This window comes from Ochlerotatus camptorhynchus, unplaced genomic scaffold (assembly GCF_037179485.1).
Source record: "Ochlerotatus camptorhynchus isolate MF236.1 unplaced genomic scaffold, CSIRO-AGI_Acam_v1.1 ptg000330l, whole genome shotgun sequence".
In the NCBI taxonomy this organism is placed as follows: Eukaryota; Metazoa; Arthropoda; class Insecta; order Diptera; family Culicidae; genus Ochlerotatus; species Ochlerotatus camptorhynchus.
The window spans coordinates 4,802,419-4,824,763 of NW_027040818.1; the positions used below are offsets into that span (position 1 = coordinate 4,802,419).

General features: G+C 42.9%; 1 protein-coding gene across 1 annotated transcript; it reads left to right on the forward strand.

The window, feature by feature from the left end:
- The first annotated feature begins 939 nt into the window (after window positions 1–939).
- On the forward strand, window positions 940–21,598 carry Kap-alpha1 (karyopherin alpha1). Its single transcript, XM_065230481.1, has 8 exons — window positions 940–1,086; window positions 18,689–18,868; window positions 18,939–19,154; window positions 19,231–19,451; window positions 19,514–19,777; window positions 19,851–20,190; window positions 20,256–20,415; window positions 20,498–21,598. The coding sequence occupies exons 2-8, from the start codon at window positions 18,689–18,691 to the stop codon at window positions 20,680–20,682; spliced, it is 1,566 nt and encodes a 521-aa protein (XP_065086553.1). The 5' UTR covers window positions 940–1,086; the 3' UTR covers window positions 20,683–21,598.
- Window positions 21,599–22,345: the final 747 nt, after the last annotated feature.

Here is a 22,345-nt window from a genome sequence, read left to right on the forward strand (position 1 = left end):
CATTTTCAAAATAAAAGCATTTTAAGGTTGCACTCGTATAGCTCTCCGTGGAAAATTTTTAAAACCATCATCACTTTAATAGTTCGTCTATTCTCCACGAGTGCCAACTTAGATTTGCCAATATAATGAAATAAAATAAAATAATGTACGAATTTTTAGTTTGATTTTATATTCAATATTCAATATAAGATTCAATACACATTCACACAGAAGACATCCTCACACAGCAAAAAAAAAAATATAATGTCGATCAACGTATTTCATGCTGATGTTTGAAATATTGATGTATAGCAAAAAGCAAAATACAATATTACTTCCATGAATGTAAATTTTTCGTAAATTTTGTGTACATCGTACAATGTAATATTACACAACCGATGAAATGACCTGCGTGCAGGATCAACTTGTTTTGCTTGTGTAGAAAAATGGACCACTCAATGAAACATTTTAGCTGAAGAAGCTAATGTTTAGCTAAATAACTGACTGTATAATCTCGGCTCCTTACCGCGTGACAAATTAATCACACCACATCACGAATCCAACGGTAGATTGTACCGAACGTGCATCTCCTTCGCGGTAGCTCCTTCCATCATTGCCAGGGCGCCCAAAACCTTCTGTGTTGCATCTTTGATGTCATTATACTTATGCAGCACATCCATCAGTTCCGCTTTATCCTGCTCATCGTGACAAACAACACTGGTCTTTACTTTGGATGGTTTGTTTTCCTTTGGCATATCTGATGTTGATTGGCTCGACATTTTGCTGATGTTTATTTTAACTGATACAGAAATGGTAGAGCAAAATCCGTTGTAATTTTTAAGACATTTCCAGAATCCAACTTCAATCTGACACTCCCAAACACAGCCCTGCACTGCTGTGTAGACTCCAGCTGTCAAGCTGCTTCTCGCGGACGGTGCGCACTTCCCTCACATACCCGCGCACCCTTTGCCCAAAACACAACAAACGTCAAAGGACAGACCTGTCGTCTTGCAGGCAAAAACCTTTCAAAAGTTTTCTGATGAACGTGAAAGTGTCCTCCAGTGCTGTGGAAAATCTCTAATTTACACCTGTAAATCCAAAGCCAAAGTAAGTAATCAAGCCCATTCGGGATCGTAAGGGAACTGACCTGCAAAGTGCACACTATTTAGCGACGTGAATCGAGGTGAAAATGTGGTTTTGCGTCGAAAGAAAAACGCGACTTCTCCCTTTCCTCACTGTCGGAGATGTGTGTGCGGAGGGAGGGAGAACTGCAAAAAGCACCAATGTGGAACACGTCTTTTTTATGTATGCGCGGAGGCCCATCATCATGCACATGAAATAAGAAGGGAAAAAATGAGTAATGTCACCCAGTCACTGCTTGCTTACTGCAAGCTATTACATTATTAAATCTCAGCGGTGGTGAATGTGCAGCATCCCGTGCTCGGAAAACCAGACAAATTGTTGGAAAATGTTCTTGGCTCTGGCTGGACAGGAAACCCGGTTCGAGGGAAATTCGCACCTGGGCAATTTGTTTATCCTTCTGTGACGACTCGTGCTCGAGAATGCGCCAACAAATATGGCAACTAGAGCATTGATTGTGTTTTTATGGTGCGATTACTGCCGATCTTGTAAATTATACGGTAAATTGAGTTTTGTTTTTATGTTACTTAATGCAAAATGATACTCGTAGCATGTTAAATACGTTCTATAACTTACTGGACTAACTGCTATGAGAATATCTTGATGAGGTTTTCTTTGGGATATCAATTGTTGTAACATGGTATATCTCTGCAGTCTGTACAAAATTAATCATCAGACAAAGGACGGATCATGTATCCAAATTATCCTACGCTAGACCCAATGTGGATCTCTTTGTCTGTCTTAAACTTAAAATAGATAACGTCACGACGTGACGCCCTATGTTGTTGTAACAAAATATGGCTCATCTTTTGTTTTTGATTTTTAGTTCTGAATTAAATCTACTAAATCTGAATTCAATCGGAGACAATGGTGAGGTGACCTGCATACATACAATCCTTGTTGTAATGAGGTTGGATTCCAAAGCTGCCAATAACGGTTGCCTAACGCATTTTACGCACAGTTATGACACGCTACATCTCTTCTATCAGCACGACCAATGAGAGCGACCGAAATTTGAGTTCAGTTTGCTCATAAATCGTTAAAAGAGCAAGAACTCAGCGATGAGTAATGAGGCAATGTTTCCCGTGGAAAACCTTAAAATATCTGCCGGAAAATGAGAAGAATTGATGAAAATTTTACTCAGTCTAGAAGTAGTACCAATAGACTGAGTGAATCCAATGTTGACTTTTATCATTTTCGGGATTTTTTTGCTGGAAAAATTCAGGAAAGTTTACTCAGCGCTAAGTTTCTGCACTTATGCGATTTATGTGTAAACTGTACATAAATTTGGGTCAATCTCATTGGCCGTGAGGTATCAGAACATTGGTTCAGGCAGCACAATCCCCTGCAGGTGTGAGATTTGAGTCTCGTAGGGTGCCAGCAAACCGGGAATTTGAAGAGTAGCCGGGAAACCGGGAAACATACGGTCAAATTTTTACGCCAGATTTTTAGAATCATACCTCAAATCCCCTCATCCATGCAAATGTATGGGCTGGGTAAAGGAGTGCGCATTTGATTAGAATTGCCGCATTAATGGCCCTTCCCTCAATTTCAATTTCTGTTCAATTTTCACTCTGCCATACTCTTGCTGAACTATCAATCTATCCTCTTCAGAACTTTCTCTAGCTAATAAATTATCGGACTAAAGGTTTATGTTGATATAAGTATAGCATTTCATCCCAACTCTGAATTTCTTTGAAACCTTCCTCAAATAGTGTTTGAAATACTCTAGTTTTTCGATTTTTGAATCCCCCCCCCACCTGTGTCAATAGCTATTACACGTATTGTCACAAATTCTAGGACCCCCTCTCTCCACTTAAGAGTGGACGTTATATTTGAATCGCCCCTAAGAGCGATATCCATAAATCACGTAGTATATTTTTGACCAATTATTAGGGGGGAAGCACTCGTAGCGTATTAAGCTATACCTAATACATGACCAGTTACAACTTCTGAAACACCCCTCTCCCCCTCAAATAGGGCTTAGATCTAATGTTGGGCCTACTAAGCACAACCCGCCCTTTGCCTCTATTTTTCGAGTGGATTTTTTTTTCACAAAATGAAATGTTTTTACTGCAGATGACATCTAAATGTATTTACGTTTCCATACCGTAAGATTTGCCAAAGAGAAACAAATTGAGGAGATATTGATACAAATCTAACACTGTCTCTTGACCTCAAACTCGGAGCTACGGATTCTTAATTAGCCCTAATGCATTGAAACTTGAATGGCGTTGAATTCACTTCGGCCTATCGGATGAAGATAAACATTGATTCGATTGGAGGGCTTCTTTTGTTTTTGAGAAAAATGGGTGTAAACATTCTTATCAAGCGTTCTCATTGACATTGATTTCTTATCTTTCACTGGTGAAAATTTCAAAGTGGTATGTCTTACCGTTTTTGAGTTATGACCGAGAAACTAACGGTCAAATTCACTGCCCACCCTGACGATTTGCCATATAGATGATTCTTTGAAATTATTCAAACTTAAATTACTTAGTATGTTCAAACAGTGAGGCGTTTCTGGTTGCACGGCTAACTACGTTATTTTGTCTGCAATGTTTTTTTTTTTTTTTTTTTTATTAATTTATTTGTACAGGCTCAATCGAATAAACTTTACAGAGCCGAGTTATCATTTGCATTATACATGATTCATGTCTTAAATCTAGAGTTAAAGGAATTGAACCGATTACTCGCGGTCGTCTCGAGGTTAGTGGAGATTTACAATTTTTTGGATGGGGAAAGGGAGAAGGAGGTTTGAAATATGATTTATTATACAAATATTTAATTAATCCTAAAACATGAACTTATTTCTATTCATCTTGAAGACAAACATTAAAAAAAAAAAAAACTACACGCACAATACACAAACTAAACACAAGGTTAATCAAACTTACAATCTAAGGTTAGTATTCTTAAAGTAAACATATATGAGTTTCATAAACTCCAGATCACGTCTAGCCAAAATATCCCGAATTGGAACATTAGGTTGTCTACCTCGAGCCCGAAGGGAATCGCATAGCTCAGATCTGACTCCACGATGCTCAGCACAAGACCAAAGGATGTGATCGGCGTCTTGGTAACCTTGTCCACATTCACAGAGATTGCTGTCTCCCAGCCCAACACGAAACAAGTGAGCGTTTAACGAATAGTGATTGGACATGAGGCGAGACATCAGACGAATGAAGTCTCGACCCACATCCAACCCCTTGAACCAAGGACTCTTCGACACCTTAGGGATGATCGAGAATAGCCATCGTCCCAAACTTCCTTCACTCCATTTATTTTGCCAGCTGGCGAGCGACTGTTGACGATAAATGAAGAAAAATTCATTGTAGGCGATTTGTCGATCGTAAATATCGCCTTGCATAGCGCCCACCTTAGCAAGTGAGTCCGCCTTCTCATTGCCCGGAATCGAGCAATGAGATGGGACCCATGCAAAGGTGATGACAAAAGATCTTAAAGATAAAGCACTCAGAAGCTCTCGTATTTTCATGAGAAAATACGAGGAGTGCTTTACCGGCCTCATGGATCGAATAGCCTCGACAGAACTGAGACTATCCGTAAAAATAAAATAATGATCTGGTGCAAGTGAGGCGATCGTTTCTAGCGTATAATGTATTGCCGCCAGCTCAGCAACATATACGGAACAAGGAGCTTGAAGCATTCGAGAGGCGCTATGAAATTCGTTATAAATACCAAAACCAGCGGACGCCTCTAATAATGATCCATCTGTGAAGAACGATCTTGCGGAATCAACTTGGCCAAACTTTGCAGCGTAAATTGACGGAACAATCATGGAACGATGATGTTCTGGGATCCCACGAATCTCCCGCGTCATGGATAAATCAAAACTAACTGAATTGCCGAAGTCGGAGAAGCATACACGATGAGGATTATGCTGTGAAGGGCTGACATCCTGAGTTATGTACACGTAGTACAATGACATAAAACGAGTTTGAGGGTTTAGCTCAAGAAGCTTCTCAAAGTTTTCGATTACCAGCGGGTTCATAACTTCACAACGGGTGAGGAGCCTGAGGGACAATTCCGAAAACCGATCCGATAGTGGCAACATGCCCGCCAACACTTCGAGACTCATCGTATGAGTCGAGTGCATGCATCCTAACGCGATACGAAGACAACGATACTGGATACGTTCCAGTTTGATGATGTGAGTTTTAGCCGCCGACTGGAAGCAAAAACTACCGTACTCTAAAACCGATAAAATCGTTGTCCGGTACAACGTTAGAAGATCTTGCGGATGAGCTCCCCACCACTTTCCGGTAATTGTTCGGAGAAAATTGATCCTTTGTTGGCATTTTCGTCTCAGATAGTCAATGTGGGATCTCCAGGTGCATTTGGAATCGAACCAGACCCCAAGATATTTGAAAGACATGGAATGAGTGATCGGTTTACCCAAAAGTTGAAGCTTTGGTTGTGCTGGGCTATGCTTCCTAGAAAAAACGACCAACTCAGTTTTCTCCGTGGAGAATTCGATACCTAGCTGGATAGCCCAAGTAGACAAATTGTCTAAGGTATCCTGTAAGGGTCCTTGCAGGTTGACCCCTTTGAGCCCTGTCGTAGACACTACGCCATCATCTGCAAGTTGTCTCAACGTGCAGTTGTCACTAAGACAATTGTCAATTTCTCTGACGTAGAAATTGTACAAAAGGGGGCTTAAACATGAGCCCTGGGGGAGACCCATGTAACTAAATCGAGAAGCTGTAGAGTTTCCATGAGAAAAGCTCATATGTTTCTCTGACAGCAAATTGTACAAAAAGTTATTAATTAATGGGGAAAGGCCACAAGCGTGGAGTTTGTCTGAAAGGACTTCAACCGATACTGAATCAAAAGCCCCCTTAATATCCAAGAACACAGAAGCCATTTGCTCTTTTTTAGCAAAAGCCAACTGAATTTCAGTGGAAAGCAACGCGAGACAGTCGTTCGTTCCCTTGCCCCTACGGAAACCAAATTGAGTATCTGAGAGTAGGTGGTTCGTCTCAACCCATTTGTCGAGGCGAAAAAGGATCATTTTCTCCAACAATTTTCGAATGCACGATAACATCGCGATGGGACGATACGAGTTATGATCTGACGCGGGTTTTCCAGGCTTTTTAATGGCTATAACTCTCACTCGCCTCCAATCATCTGGAACAATATTGAACTCCAGGAACTGACAAAACAAGTTCAACATGCGCCTCTTAGCGACGTCTGGGAGGTTCTTCAACAAGTCGAACTTGATCCTATCAGCCCCCGGAGCCGAATTGCGACACGAAAGGAGCGCGAGTGAGAGCTCTAGCATTGAAAAAGGCTGGCTGATCTCGTCTACCGAATTCGTCGTTTCGCGAGGAATCATCTGTGCCGGCACAGAATCAGGACATACTTTTCGCGCGAACTTGAGAATCCACCGATCCGAGTACTCCTCGCTCTCGTTGTTTGAAGACCGGTTACGCATCCTTCGCGCCGTGTTCCAAAGCGTATTCATCGACGTTTCGCGCGATAAACCGTCCACGAATTGCCGCCAGTATCCGCGTTTCTTGGCTTTGATGAGGCTCTTGAGTTCGTGTTCAAGAGTCGAGTACGCTTCGAAATACTCGGGTGTTCCGCGTTTCCGGAAAAGCTTAAACGCGTCGGACTTTTTACGATAAACCTCAGTGCATTGCTGGTCCCACCAAGGGGTAGGAGGTTTCCTACGAAAAGACGTTCCTGGAACTGGCCGAGTTTGAGCTCGAAGCGCGCTGTTCAAGATCAGATTGGCGAGGAAGTTATATTCCTCCAACGGTGGAAGCTCTTCTACCGACGACACGGCTTCATCTATCGCGGTCTTGAACGTTGTCCAATCGATATTACGGGTGAGGTCGTACGCGACGTTAACGGATTCCGACGAATTGAACCCACTGGCAATCGAAATGCCGATCGGCAAGTGATCACTACCGTGGGGATCCTGGATCACATTCCACGTGCAATCCAACGATAATGAATTAGAGCAAAGTGTGAGGTCTAATCTACTTCCATTTGAGGATGGACCAGCCAGACGTGTTACTTCTCCATTGTTAAGAATTGTCATATTGAAGTTATCACAGAGGTCATATATCAAAGTAGAACGGTTGTCATCATACAGTTCCCCCCAGCCTGTACCGTGGGAATTAAAATCTCCCATAATCAACCGTGGAGTAGGAAGAACTGAACAGATATCTGAAAGTTGTTTTTGACTAATCGAAACTCGGGGAGGAATATACACAGAAGCAATACAAAGGCTCTTGCCTTTAACAAAAGCCTGACATGCGACAACTTCAATACCTGTAAATTGTGGAAGATTCACTCTATAGAAAGAATGGCACTTTTTGATCCCCAAAAGTACCCCTCCTCCACGCGAATCCTCACGATCCAGTCGAATAATGTTAAAATCATGAAAAGGAAGATCGATATCTGAAGAGAGCCAAGTTTCACAAAGAGCAAATGCATCACAATCATTATTGTGAACTAAAAACTTAAAAGAGTCTAATTTAGGAATAAGACTTCGACAATTCCACTGTAGAATAGTGATCAAATCCCCGACCTCGTTTGGAAAATTATCCATCGAAGGAGATGATTGCTGCAAGGAGGGGCCACTTCAATGTCAACTGCTTCAAGAGGGTTTTCACAGTAGGAAGCATTGCCAGAACAATGCTTTTCAGAGGATCAGAAATATCGAGGTAATTGAGGATACTGTCCACAATGTTATCAAATGAGAACAACCCAGATGAAGAAGGGGCTTGTGTTCTGAAAATTGGGGCATCGGGGGTTTTGGATGTCCCCGGGAGAGGTGGAAAATCCTGGGTATAATCAGTTTTGCGGAATCCAGGAGGAGTAGAAGTCTCCTTTTTTCCACCACTCCTTGATTTGGGCAAGCTGATTTGGGGTTCTTGATCTGCAACTTTCCGCGAACGGATGCGTTTTCGTTTCCGGGCAGAACCTTCCGGAAAACTGAAAGAAACTCCCTCCTCAGCCAAGTCAGAGCCAGACTCGTCATCTGACAAAAGAGCGAAGGGATTTGTTTCGTTGGTCGATGGCTTGGCTGTCTTAAGCATTTCTGCAAAAGACCGCCTGGAACGTTCTTTAAGAGAGCGCTCTAGTTTTTCCCCGCGTTGTTTGTACACCGGACACGACGAGAGACCATGAGGAGGAGATCCTTTGCAGTACACGCATTTTGGTGCCGTGACTGTGCAGGCGCCATCCTCGTGCTTCTCCCCGCATTTGGAACAGCGTGCCTTGCTGCCACAGTGAGAGGCCGTATGTCCCAACTGTTTGCAGTTTTGGCAGATCATGACCCGAGGAACAAACAAGCGCACAGGTAGCCCAAGTTTTCCCAACTCGATGTAGTGAGGAAGGGCTGAACCAGAAAAGGTCACGCGAAACGAGTCTGTGGGGGTAAAACTCTTTTTACCCTCGCTGACAGATACTGAGCCCAGTTTTTGGACATCCAGTATCTTCACCGGGGGGAGCAAGGGGTTCTTGAAACGGCCAACCGCCTGCTTCTCCAAGATCTCGGGGGTCAGACTCGCTTCGGTGACCACACCTTCGATCTCCACATCACGAGCTGGTATGTAAACCCTGTACTCAATCGTAAAGAGCTGGGAGGCAGCAATCTCGTTAGCCTGCTTCAGGTTAGAAACGACAACACGAAGTTTATTATGCCTAACCTTCGTGATTTCGGTCACGGCTGAGTATCGCTTCGTCAGATCAGTGGAAATTTGCATCAAGTTCAAAGGTTTGTTTTTGGGCTGAAAGTAGACAACCCATGGCCCAGTCGAGTCATCTGGATAGGCTCGCGATCGGGGGCTTTTCTGAGACGAACCATGCATGACAGGACGTTTTCGTCTTTTCTTGCCATCGAGTGGCAAACTGGTGTCATCTTCCGACAAAATGTCCATATCGTCTTCTGACGAGACGTCCATTTTGCCGTACTAGTGGGAGCGGTAAACGCTCTACCACTGAAACGATGCTTAAAACCACACAGACACAATAAAAAGAAAAGAAAAACTACAAACACAGAAACACAAAATTAAATTTAACTGATGGGCGAGAGAAAGAAACAGGAGAAAAAAAAACTTATCTGCTATACTACTACCACCGAGTGATTACACAGCAGCAGCGGAGCGACGCGCAGCGTGGGTGACCTTCGATGCGCGTGTGCGGGCGATCTTTGTAGTGGTGTGCTTGTATGAGGTTCGGCACTCAGCTGGACACACGATGATGGATGACCGGTATAAATGCGGAGGCAGATGCTGACACTCGATGACGATGATCTGTGTGCAGGTTTGCGTGATCACGCACCGATGAAGCGCAAATTGGTTTGCGAATATCCAATTGCAAGTGAACAATTTTCTTTCCGATGGCGCCGAAAACCACTTTCTTCTCAGAAAAACTCACTTTCAGATAATTGTTTAGCCGGGTACTATGCCAGTAATCACTAAGCGAGAAAAAACTGATAATTTAAACCAACCGAATACCGAGAAAACTTCCGAAATACCGGAGCGCGAAACAAGTCGACTGTACTTCTTGCTAGGTCGCAGTGGGATGTCTGCAATGTTTGGCAACCCGCAATTTTGTGTTTTTTTTTTTTTTTTTTTTTTTCCGCTGTTCGGGACATAAAACCACTGCGACCAGTAATTTGATCTATTGTAGTATATCCCGTGTCCTTAGTTTAGTGCATGTCGTATTACTCCATCACTATTGAGTAATGATGAAGTATTCGGTTTTGAAACAGTTGTCATTCTTGCCTTTATCGCAAGGAATCGATTCTAATTGAAAGGTCCCGCTATTTATACCCTTCGGAGTGTTGAAACACCCTCCAAAGGCGCGCCCCTTTGTCAGTCAAAATTGGATTCCTTAGTAAAAAAAACAAGACATGACACCGATAATGACCATGCATCAGAACCCTAGTCTTAACCACTTCAAACTAGGAAACAACGAATAGAAGATTAGGAATCACATAGGTGAAGACTAACTAACTCATTTTTTCCTTGTTTCAAGATCATCCTCGGTCCACGCAACCCGAGGACTTATCACTATCAACAAGGCATAAAAAGTAACAAGGACTAAGATGTGTTCCTTTGATTACTGTAAAATCCTGTTCCCCTAGTTTGAAGTAGTCAAGACTAGGAATCGGTGGTAGATCTTACATCCCGTAACGTACCACGAAAAGGTGATCTACCCACGTTACGGGGCAATTTTGTGTTTACATCGAGTGACTTTTAATTTGAGCGACTGTCGTCTGCTTCAGCTTCACGGTAAAACGAATACGTTTTTGATCGTGTCGGTAGTGATTATCTGACCAAAATCCATTGAAATGCACGACATCCTTCTGTAAAAATACACCGAATAAACCGTCGGTTTCCCCCCGGTCAAAGCGTAACGGAAAACTCGATTATGTAACGTAATTAATCTATCATATTGATAATTGGATTGTCGTTTGGATTACTTACATTTCCTGGTCCGACGTCCCTCAGGATTGCACCTGCGTCACAATTTTACGTCAACTAACTCGGTTCGTGGCTGCTTGTCTCCAATTTCTTGATCGTCCCACACTTCCTAGATCTTGGTCTAACCACCTTGCTCGCTGTGCTCTGCGTCTTGTACCGGCCGGATTCGAGGCAAACACAATTTTTGCGGGATTGTTGTCCGGCATTCTTACAATGTGTCCCGCCCATCGTACCCGTTAAGGTTTCGCGACTTTCTGGATACTTGGTTCGCCATAGAGTTGCGCCAGCTCGTGGTTCAACCTTCTCTTCCATACACCGTTTTCACATTCCCCGCCAAAGATGGTCTTAAGCACTCGCCGTTCGAAAACACCCAGTGCTTGAAGGTCTTCCTCGAGCATCGTCCACGTCTCGTGCCCGTAGAGAACTATCGGTCTTATAAGCGTGTGGTACATGGTACATTTAGTACGGGGGTGAAGTTTACCCGACCTCAGGGTCTTGTAAAGTCCATAGTAAGCACGATTTCCGGCAATTATGCGTCTACGAATTTCTATGCTGCAGTTGTTATCCGACGTCACCAATGATCCGCGGTACACAAATTCATCCACCACCTCGAACTCATCTCCGTCGATTGTCACGCTTCTGTCTATGCGAGCCCTATCGCGTTCGGTTCCTCCAGCTAACAGATACTTAGTCTGCGACGTATTCACCTTTAATACAACTTCACGTTTCAGCCTGGTGTATTGCTCCGCCACGGCCCGAAATGTTCTTCCGACAATGTCCACGTCGTCAGCGAAGCAGATGCACTGGCTGCACTTATTGAAAATCGTGCACCGCATGTTAAAGCCCGCACGTTTCATAACACCTTGTAGCGCACTGTTGAACAAGAGGCAGGAAAGACCATCGCCTTGTCGAAGTTCTTTGCGAGTTTCAAACGGGTCCGATAACACACCCGAGATCTTCTCGTAGCACTGTACCTATCTGGTCAGCTTCCCTGGCCCTGATCAGTCTGGTCAGCTTCCCTGGAAAACCGTTCCAGCGGAATTACTGACATTCAGCAAATACAAACTGAACCTCGGTAACGTTATTGTAAAATACTGAGCACAAAGTTTGTAATTACTGAGTAAGCCAGAAAGTTCTAAATTTTCTGTATTGTACGAAAAGTCAGTGATTATAGTTACTGTACACAAAGTAATCATAGATTTTTTCTGGACATTCGTCAAAATATTCAACGTATTTTACTGACCATGAATTGTAAAATTCTAAGCTGTCATTTTAGCTTAAGTGAAAATCCAGAAGCAAGTATTTTTTCCACGGCAGCGGAGTCGAGTCGGATTCGGAAGCATTTTCATGGTATCTGATGTTCAAATCAAAGGTATTCTTTCTATTACACCGATAAAACACCATTGACAGTGACTCCGAGCCCGGAACCTACCAAAAATGCCGCCGACTCCCATGCTTGGCATACACAGTTTTGGTCACGAACTGCTCATTTGCTAATAACTTTACACACAGTTGACGGAACATAGTTCTTTTTGAAAAAGTAGATAGAATAGAGTATAAGCTTGTTATAGATATGTAAAGAAAGTAGATTTTAATGCTAGTAGTAAACTGTATTTGTTTTTGTGTTGAAAAAATGAGGTGAGAAATGCTCACTACACATCTCGGAATTTAAATGTTAAATTGTTTAGCGTTGATTCAAATGTTAAACTTTACCTAATCTTCGCATATCTACAGTAAACTATGAGCCTAATCTATCAATTACTTTAAAGAAAAATAAATTTCAACATCTGAGTGAAAAGTTATTACCAAATGAGCAGTTGGTGTGTACAACTGTGCATGCCAAGCATGCCGACTCAGACCCGACTCCGCAGCCTTGGTTTTTCTTTTCTTAAAAATGTTTCAGTAAACATTTGAGAAAAGTGTGTTTTATCATCACGAACTGAAGTAAGCTCGACGTTGATATTGAACAACTTGCTATATTTAATTACTAATAATTCTTTTTAAAGGTTACGATTCAATCTCAACAGTAAGCATTGAAACCCCAGCCCTTTACGTGCGTGGTAAATTATGCGAAGATAACTCTGATGGTGTTTATTTCCTGAAAGAATATCACTATCCATCAGTGCAAATCCTTAACTGCTGAAACATATAATTCAACAAACGTGTTTTCTTCTGTGCAATTAATAATTATTTAATTGAAATGAGTATTTATCTCTCAACACTAACAAAAACTTTTTTAACTGGCTTACACGATATTTACTAAGAAAAAATAACTGCCTTGTCAGTTAAATGCCAAGCAAATAACGTTCGCATTTACTGGGCTTATCAGTTAATATAGCCGAATGCCATTCGAATGGATTACAGTTTGACAGTTTGACTTAACTGATAATTCGGTAACGAAAATTAATGCTGTGGCGATTACTGGGTGATCCGCAATTCAAAAACCCAGTACAATTTTACTGACTTCGGTAATCTAGACTAAGTGTGTAGCTCTTCACGGTCAATAGTATCATAAGCGGCCTTGAAGTCGATGAATAGGTGGTGCGTATAGACTTGATATTCACGACACTTTTGGAGGATCTGCCGTAACGTAAAGATTTGGTTCGTTGACGATCGCCCGTCCTCAAAACTAGCTTGATAACTTCCCACAAATCTGCTTGCTAGCGGCAATAGACGGCGAAAGAAAGAAATTTAATAAGTTCCGCTCCGATACCATCTTTACCAGTTGGTTTGTTGTTCTTAAGCTGTCGGATAGCATCCTTAACTTCACCTATCGTGGGAGCTGGCATGCCCCCTCATCCGCTGTACCGACGAAGCCATTCATCATGCTGCCTTGGTCCTCTGCCTTTGCGCGATTCAGATGTTCATCGTAGTGCCATAGAGGTAACTCTAAGACTAGAAGGTCCCGAAGAAACGTGCTCAACTTGTTGGCTCAGCTCTGGTACTCTCTTCTGTCCCAAGCTAATCGATGCACCCCTCGAAACATAGGAAAATCCATTAACCCCTCATTTTATCTGTCAAACTTTCATAGCGAATCAAAACAAATATTGTGTAGAACTAGAATTTCGACTAGAATGGGGTAAGTTAATCGTTTGCTTGGGACCAATAGGCTAGTCAAGTAGTGAGCCAATTTAAAATCGTTAGTTTCGAATTGATTGTTGGTAGTGCTGCTTCCACCTTTCAATCACCTCACGTTCGTCCGTCAAGATACCCCTTTCCTTATCCCGACATATTTCGGCTCGCGGCACAAAGCCTTTGCGGGATGCGTTGAGTTTCTCGTAGGTCTTGCGCGTTTCGTGAGAACGATACAGCTGCTGCATTTCTTCGCACACCAGCTCTTCCAGGCGGCGCTTCGTATCCCGGAAAAGATGTCTTCGCTTCTGTTTGTATCGCTCCACATTTTGACTGGTTCCTCGGTGCAGCATCCTCGCCCGCGCTGCGTTCTTCTCGTCCAAAACCGTCTGACACTCCTCGTCGAACCAATCGTTCCGTCGATTCCGCTCCACAAACCCAATGGCACCTTCAGCAGCGCCGTTAATGTCTGCTTTCACGTTGTTCCAGCAGTCAGCAAGAGGGGCTTCGGTGAGCTCTCCTTCATCCGGCAACGCTGGGTCGCGGCATTGCGCGTAATCAGTTGCGACTTCGGGCAGCTTCAGTCGCTTCAGATTGTACCGTGGCGGGCCTCGGTACCAAATGTTGTTGGTAACGGAAAGTTTTTGGCGTACCTTAACCATTAGAAGGTAGTGGTCCGAATCGATGTTTGCGTCGTGATAGATCCTGACGTCGACAATGTCCGAGATATGTGAGGCTATGCCTACTTCCAGGTACTGCGTATGGCCATGTTATTAGAGGCGATGAAATCGATGAGTCTGAGGCCGTTGGCGTTCGTTAGCTGGTGAGGGCTGAACTTTCCTATAACCGATCTGAATTCCTCCTCCTGGCCGACCTGAGCGTTATTATCTCCGATATTATTCCACAAATGGTTTGGTTGATACCCAGAACACGTCGTTAAGCAAATTAACCATACAATTGTTATTAGGGTTGCCAAGTGAGGGCTGTGCACGTTGATTATGCTGACATTGAAGAAACGGCCGTTGATCCTCAACTTGCACATTCTGCTATCGATTGACCACAACCTAAACACGCGCTTCTGCTTTTCGCCCATCACGATTAAAGCTTTACCCAGCTCATGTGTATTGTCGCACCTCTGGTAGATGGTATAACCATCCCTATATGTATGTACCGACGATCCCTTCCTGCAGCGCTATACAATGTCGGACTTGCGGACCCTCAATAAATCGGAAAGAATGCGGGTACTTTCCAAGAGATTTAGAGACTTGCAGTTCCATGTTTCGAGTTTCCAATCGTTAGTCCGTTTTCGTTGCCTGGGTCTGTGCCGATTATTCCGGTCCGTATTTACATTGCTTGCTTCCTGTACTTTAGTTTTTTACGGCTTTGCTTGTAGGGCCTGCCTTAGCTCAGTCGGTAATGGCGCAGCTACAAAGCAAGACCATGCTGGAGGTGGCTGGGTTCGATTCCCGGTCCGGTCTAGGAATTTTTCGGGTTGGAAAATTTCTCGACTTCTCTGGGCATAGAAGTATGATTGGACTTGCCACACAATTATACCAATGCAAAAATGGTACAGGCATCGAAAGCTCTCAATTAATAACTGTGGAAGTGCATCTAGAACACTAAGTTGAGAGCACGCAATAAGCTAATATGCGATATGCAATAAGCTTGAAATGCGAAGAAGAAGAAGAAGTTGTAGGGCCTGCACCAACCATCATTGTCTCGCCGGAGGACCATCGTGCACAGCACTGTTTAGAGTCCCACGCTGGCACCAGGACGTTGATCAGCCGCTCCTAACATGGAGAACAGACGCCGTTTTGAGCCGCACCCCCATGGTGAACAGACGCTCGAAGACTGCATTCTCCGGAGAGAGGACTCCCCCCTTCCCTGTCACTATACGACCAAGGTTCCACCGGGGTTGGTTACCCGATATTTCCTATGGTTTCTCGTACCCCAGCCGGCACCGCGGAGAGGTAAGGATAGGAGTAACTGGACAAGAGGCTGTTGGGGTCTATTTTATACCTGCAGATACGCGAAGTATCGATGGTACGCATTGTCCAGCCGTTTACCAGCCAAAAAGATGAAATTCGATGTTAAATTAAATTATTTTCATTTAGCTACATTCCACGTCCGACTTAGATTTATGCGTGACATCGGACAGCGGAAAATTATTAGCAGTTCTGAGTACAGTTCCAGTTTTTGAAGTAGAAGCGGATTTGAAGAGGGAACAGATTTATGAAGATGTAAAAGATTATAATAGGCCTGAATTGATTGATGATTTCTAGACTAACATTTTAAAAGGGCGTAACTCCAAAATTACCATATCGATAAAATCGCTTCCGAATTTTGATGACCTAAAAATTAATCCTATTTCACGAATTTCCATTTTCTGGATGATTTTATAAGCTTGCAAAATAGTTAATAGTGTAATCTATCATCATGCATCACTGAAAACTCAAAAAAAGTTTTCTTTGTCGTGAAATTGAGAATAAAACATCATACGCCCTGATAATTTCTTACATGTTGTTACCCCCCGGATCTTCCATTCTTTGAACTGCCAACACTGGTGATACGCCGTGGAAATACATCCTCGGGATTTTTTGTTTGTTGTTCCGCCTTGGTTCTTCGTTCGTAAATTTTCTGAGAGTGTAATTACGCCCGGAGATTTTTTTGGTCTTCTTTTTGTTCGTTGGTTACACGTGAACTATCAATCGGATGCATTTCAAATGAATCGGGCGTGACTAGATACTACAGAATCAGTACGTTTGGCATATTAAAACAATATAATTCGTAGTACTGGTGCAAGGCGTAACAACCAGATTCATCATAGAGTTGAAAGTTGGAAATACGCCATGTAAGAAGAAACATTTTTGATGATTTGAAGAGATATTTTCTTCTAATTTTTCGTGTTTATGGAGTAGTTTGTGAACTGTTCTCTCTATATGTGGCAAAATATGGTTTGTTTACATTTTGGAGTTCCCCTTTCAAATGTGAGTCTAGATTTATACTCTTCATACGCAAACTTATTTATAATTAATTTTTAAATCTCCAAAATTTAATTTCAACCTCAATCTCAATACTCCCCACGCTTTTCCTCGTGAAGCGATCGTGTTGATTTACATTGTACGATTAGACAATGACAGTTCGATTGGAATTGTTGGTTGCAGTCTTCGCGTTCGCGCGTCTCTTATATTATTTAACATCGTCTCTGGGTGAGATCTGATCCGTATTGATTTCTTCCATATGTCGTCACTCAAAAATATTATTAAACACAGAATGTATAAAATTTATACATTTTTCGATTAGAGGCTTTTTACCCATCACTATGTATAAGAAGTAATCTAATGTAGATTTTCATTTTATACTAAATATTAATATTAAAAGGAACCTTTTCTATGCTTTGCTGTATTGCCGGAGACCATCAGCATTCCAAACAAGGAAGAAAATGTTCTGGACTATTGGAAATAAGAAAATGTCTTTTAGACCTTCTGAATCAATCCAAAGAAGTTAAGGTGAGTAGATTTAAGCCCTGCTTTAAGCTTTTAGCTAAATTTCTGGATGCAACTCTCGATTTTACAATTGTGCAATTTATAAACCATTAAATGGAAATTTTCTATTTTCGAAATAGATAAACCAGAGCGGGTTGTCTTGTTACGCCATATTCAACCGGAACGGCGAGGGATATTGTGATCCGATATGTCCACCAGCAAAGGCACCATGTGTAGCGCCGGTTCGGTTGGGATTGTCATGGGCTGCAAACCAATAAGAACGTTATGGGCTAGATGCTGGAAATCTGCAGCCCGGATGTACATCAATGCGTACAACGAGTACTGGAAGATTGTGATGTTAACAAATGGGAAGAGATTGTTGGCATAATGAGACGATAATTTTTTAAACATAATAAAGATAACTGGTTGAAATGCGATATTTTAAAAACAAACAAAAACACTCAAAATCAATATCGTCCCCATTCAGATTAAACAGCGTAAGCATAAATGCAAACTATACAAATTACACATAACAGGGATTTATATGTACTTGCCTTCGTATAAAGCATTTTTATACTAAGTGTGTTTTCTCTCTCTTTATACCAAGCTATGCGTCGGTCAGGAGAGTTGCAATTTAGCGTAACTTTTAATCTATTTAGATTTGAAAATATTGTGAGTGGTATGATGGGTTTTGGCCCTTAAAAGGTACTGGAAACTGGAAACTAAATTGACGGCAGGCTCTTCTCCCCACTCATTGGGACGTTCCCTCGTATGATGGCTTATTCTACATCGGGTTATAGGATTTTATCATTGGAAGGCAATTCTCCTGACCCCGCGGATTGCGTGTAAGTGTATCTGCTTACGGGTCCGCCCCTCCGTTTTTGGCCCTTCTTACAATGGTAAATTGAATACAGCCAGGTATCGTACTTGATCAAGTCATACTTGGAGGATGATCCACTGTCTAATGGCTGTGCCTTGCAACAATGAGTGGTATCCTTTACATACATACATACATACATACAAAAGGTACTGGAAACTACCCAAGGTATACTCAAAATATGTTCGGATGTCTAATGTAAATCTGGCCGCTTGATATAACCACCATTGCTTATGTTATTGAATTCTCATGTGATTTGAGGTGCCGTAAGACAGGTTTTGGTTATAGTCAGAAACTGGTCACTTCTGCTGGGGTACACGAAACGTGTCCGGATGTGACCCATTTGGTCCTGGACGCTCAATATGACCACCATTGATCTTCTTTTTGAATTCTGATGTAATTTGATGAGTTTAACACGATTTAGTCCGATTATAGACTCACAATTTTCAAATAGTTCGTTTATTTTTTTTTAATAGATTCCCTAAAAAATCATGGGTAGGACATAGCTTTGCCTGTCATAACCTGGCATGTGGTGCGTACCTAGCACATGTCCTGATTATCGCAATAGGCGACGTTTATACCGTTCTGCCATTATACCATTGAAAAGTGATGTTCATTCAAACGTTTTCTACTAAACCTCAACTTGCCGCACGATTGCTCCCCCATTTCAGATGTCGAACAACGCAGCCCATCGGCATCGGTACAAGAATGTCGGCCTAGACTCGACAGAAATGCGCCGGCGCCGCGAAGAGGAGGGCATCCAGCTGCGCAAGCAGAAGCGCGAACAGCAACTGATCAAACGGAGAAACGTCAACGTTGCCGAGGAACTGGACCAGGACGCTATCCTGGCGGTATGTTTACCTACTGTCTTTCCGGCAGCTTTCAACCCGATCTGATACTATTTGATAATTGATTCGACAGGACGAACCTCAAACGGCCGATGCACACCCGCTGATCAAACCGGAAACGATCCAGGCCCTGTACAGCACCAACGTGGAAGACCAGCTGGCCGCGACGCAGAAATTCCGAAAGTTACTCTCAAAGGAGCCGAATCCACCGATCGATCTGGTCATTCAGCACAACATTGTGCCACGGTTTGTGGAATTCTTGGCTAACACTACCAACTCGACACTGCAGGTAGGTTTGAATCGATTGGAGGGGTACTGTTTGTTTGTTGGGAGCTTGAAGGAGCTTTGTTCCTTTTTTTTTATAGTTTGAAGCAGCCTGGGCTTTGACCAATATCGCTTCCGGTACATCAGAGCAAACGAGCGTAGTGATAGGGGCCGGTGCCGTTCCGATCTTCATCAAGCTATTGGAAAGCCCGCACATCGATGTACAGGAGCAGGCCGTCTGGGCGCTGGGCAATATTGCCGGTGATTCTCCGGAGTGCAGAAACTTCGTACTGGACGCTGGCGTGCTAGAACCATTGCTACAGTAGGTCCTTTGCTAGGGTAGCTGTGGCAGCAGTATTGATTTGTTTCGATTTATTTTTTCAGTGTTCTAAGTACTTCGACGCGATTGAATTTGACTCGGAATGCTGTTTGGGCTTTGTCGAACTTATGCCGCGGAAAGAACCCACCGCCAGATTTCTCAAAAGTAGAGAAAGGGTTACCCATTTTAGCCCGGTTGATGTTCCACAACGATGTAGAAGTGCTAGGCGATGCCGTTTGGGCTGTGAGCTATCTATCAGATGGACCGAACGATAACATTCAGGCAGTCATCGAGGCCGGCTGCTGTCGAAGGCTGGTCGAACTGCTATTGTAAGTTGGCATGATAGGATTGGGCGAATCAATTCAGCCGTCTAATTTGCGTCTTATTCCATTTTCCGCGCAGACACAACAACAACAACGTCGTTTCGGCGGCTCTGCGGGCAGTTGGCAACATCGTCACCGGCAACGACAACCAGACACAGCTAATTCTCAACTGCAATGCCTTACCGTGTATCCTGCAGCTGCTCAGTTCGCCAAAAGAAACGATCCGGAAGGAGGCCTGCTGGACCATCTCGAATATTGCCGCCGGCAATCGGCAGCAAATCCAGGCCGTCATCGATGCGAACATCTTCCCGGGCATTATCGATCTGCTGTCGAAGGCGGACTTCAAGACGCGGAAAGAGGCGGCCTGGGCAATCACAAACGCCACCAGCGGTGGCACCGTGGATCAGATCAAGTACTTGGTAAGCTAATTTTACAAATCTGTTAAATGGTGAATAGTACTTACATCGATGCTCCGCATTAACAGGTGCAAGCCGGTTGCGTACCTCCCATGTGCGAACTGCTCACCGTGATGGACCCGAAGATCGTGACGGTGGCTCTGAACGGCTTAGAAAACATCCTCAAGGCAGGCAACCAACACAAGGTCAAACCAAATCCCTACGCCGTTCTGATTGAGGAATGCTACGGTAAGTTAGTCTGCTGCTGCGTTTGGTTCGTCGATCAATTCAACAACACGCTTCCATTGTATGCTTCTTCCCCAACACGCAGGTCTAGACAAAATCGAATTCCTGCAGTCGCATCAAAACACCGAGATCTACGAGAAAACCTTCAACATAATCCGGACGTACTTCAGCAATGACGAGGAGGACGTGGCCGTTGCGCCATCTACTGAGAACAACCAGTTCCAATTCAACGCCGATCAATCTGTGCCAATGGACGGCTTCCAATTCTAGAGTGAAGCATCCATCCGCTATAGCTTTACCGTTCTGGGTATGCAAAATCAACATGTTTCCATTTTTACTACCTATTCTTTGGCGTACAGGCGGCTCTCGTTTCATGCAAACCGAGAATCGTCACATTAGGAGATGTAGATACAGAGAAGGATGGCGACGTTTTTTTCAAACTACGTAATCACCGACCCTTGCAGGGTTGAAATATTCTACCGCGACGCAACCAGAATATTGTGTGTGTGTGTATAGATCTGTTGTAGGAGATGATCACCGCGGACTCTACTTTCACGACATTTTATTATGAACTACCAAATGACACGAAGCAGGACTTTACAAGGAGACTTCAGACTTTGGAATGGTAATCCTAGACGAATGAGATGGCCCAAGAATTATGTAGAACTCAAACATACACCGAGCCCTGTAGCAGCTCTAAACCCATTTACAATACATACACCCAAACATAAAACAGAATGATGGCCTTTCGATTGACCACCTGTTTGTGGCTGCTTTCCCCGAAGGGGCCAGCAGAGTAAATTACACGAAGTTGAGGAAATCTTATCTTATAAAACCGTAGCAGCAAAACATAACTCTTATATTTGGAACAAAAGAAGAAAAAAAACACACAATTTTTCCGTACCCTCCCTCGTGCGCGTTTGTGTGGATTGGATTTATGAAAAACAAACCGATCTTTGTGTGGAGAAAAAACAGGGAGGAAAACTACCGGCAGGATAGAAACCAACCACACAGCAGAACAAAACAAAATCAGTAAATAATAACGATATGATATTTGACTAACAAAACAAAAAAAAAGGAAGAAAGAAATTGTGATTAGTGTTTAATAGAGAGGTATGATTTGAGAAAGGAAAAAAATAAACAATGGAAAACATGGACAAGTAACAGAACGTAACCCAAAGTGCGACGCAAGGTGATTTTCCTTTAGTGCCGAACGGGTTTAATACTAACAACTTTGTTTTTCAGAATTGGATTTCGTGATTCGGTCGATTCTTTAGTATAATATGGCACGGCAAACACGCATTGAATAACCGGCCCTGAAAGCTTCAAAATAACGAAAATTCTAATCCAACGACAAGATTCGAATACATCAGTAGTGTTCCGTTTTAGGCAACAAACGCTTCCGTTTGTCTGTAAATGCCGCTGTTTGTAATACTGTTGTGGTTATTGGCGACCCCATTTGTCGTGGTCTTTCGACGAAGATGTACAGTATTGGACAAAACATGTGCAACTGATATCGAACAATAACAAACCGCGACAGTAAATGTCAGTGTTCTAAAATTGAAACGAAGTAAGATACTGCAGTTGACGGTTCGGGAGTCAGGATTAGTACTACATGATTACATGAGTAATCAGTAATTCAATGACAGCCCCTCGTTAGAGTTTTGTTGACAAGCACCATTTTGCGCCGGTCAAAACAAGTGCAACATTACGGTTTCTTTTGCTTTTACTGTCAAAGTTTTGGTGCAACAAGTGGGAAAGGTTTCATTTTACAACAAAAGTGTTGTATTTTGCGTTATTGTACCATCGCAAGGTAAATGTTACACGATAAACCTTTTAAGATTTCAATATTTACACTTTGTAATATTTGTTACATCAAGCGCTAAAATGGCTCCTGACAGCCTTGGATTGAAACTGAGAAAGAAAATTATCG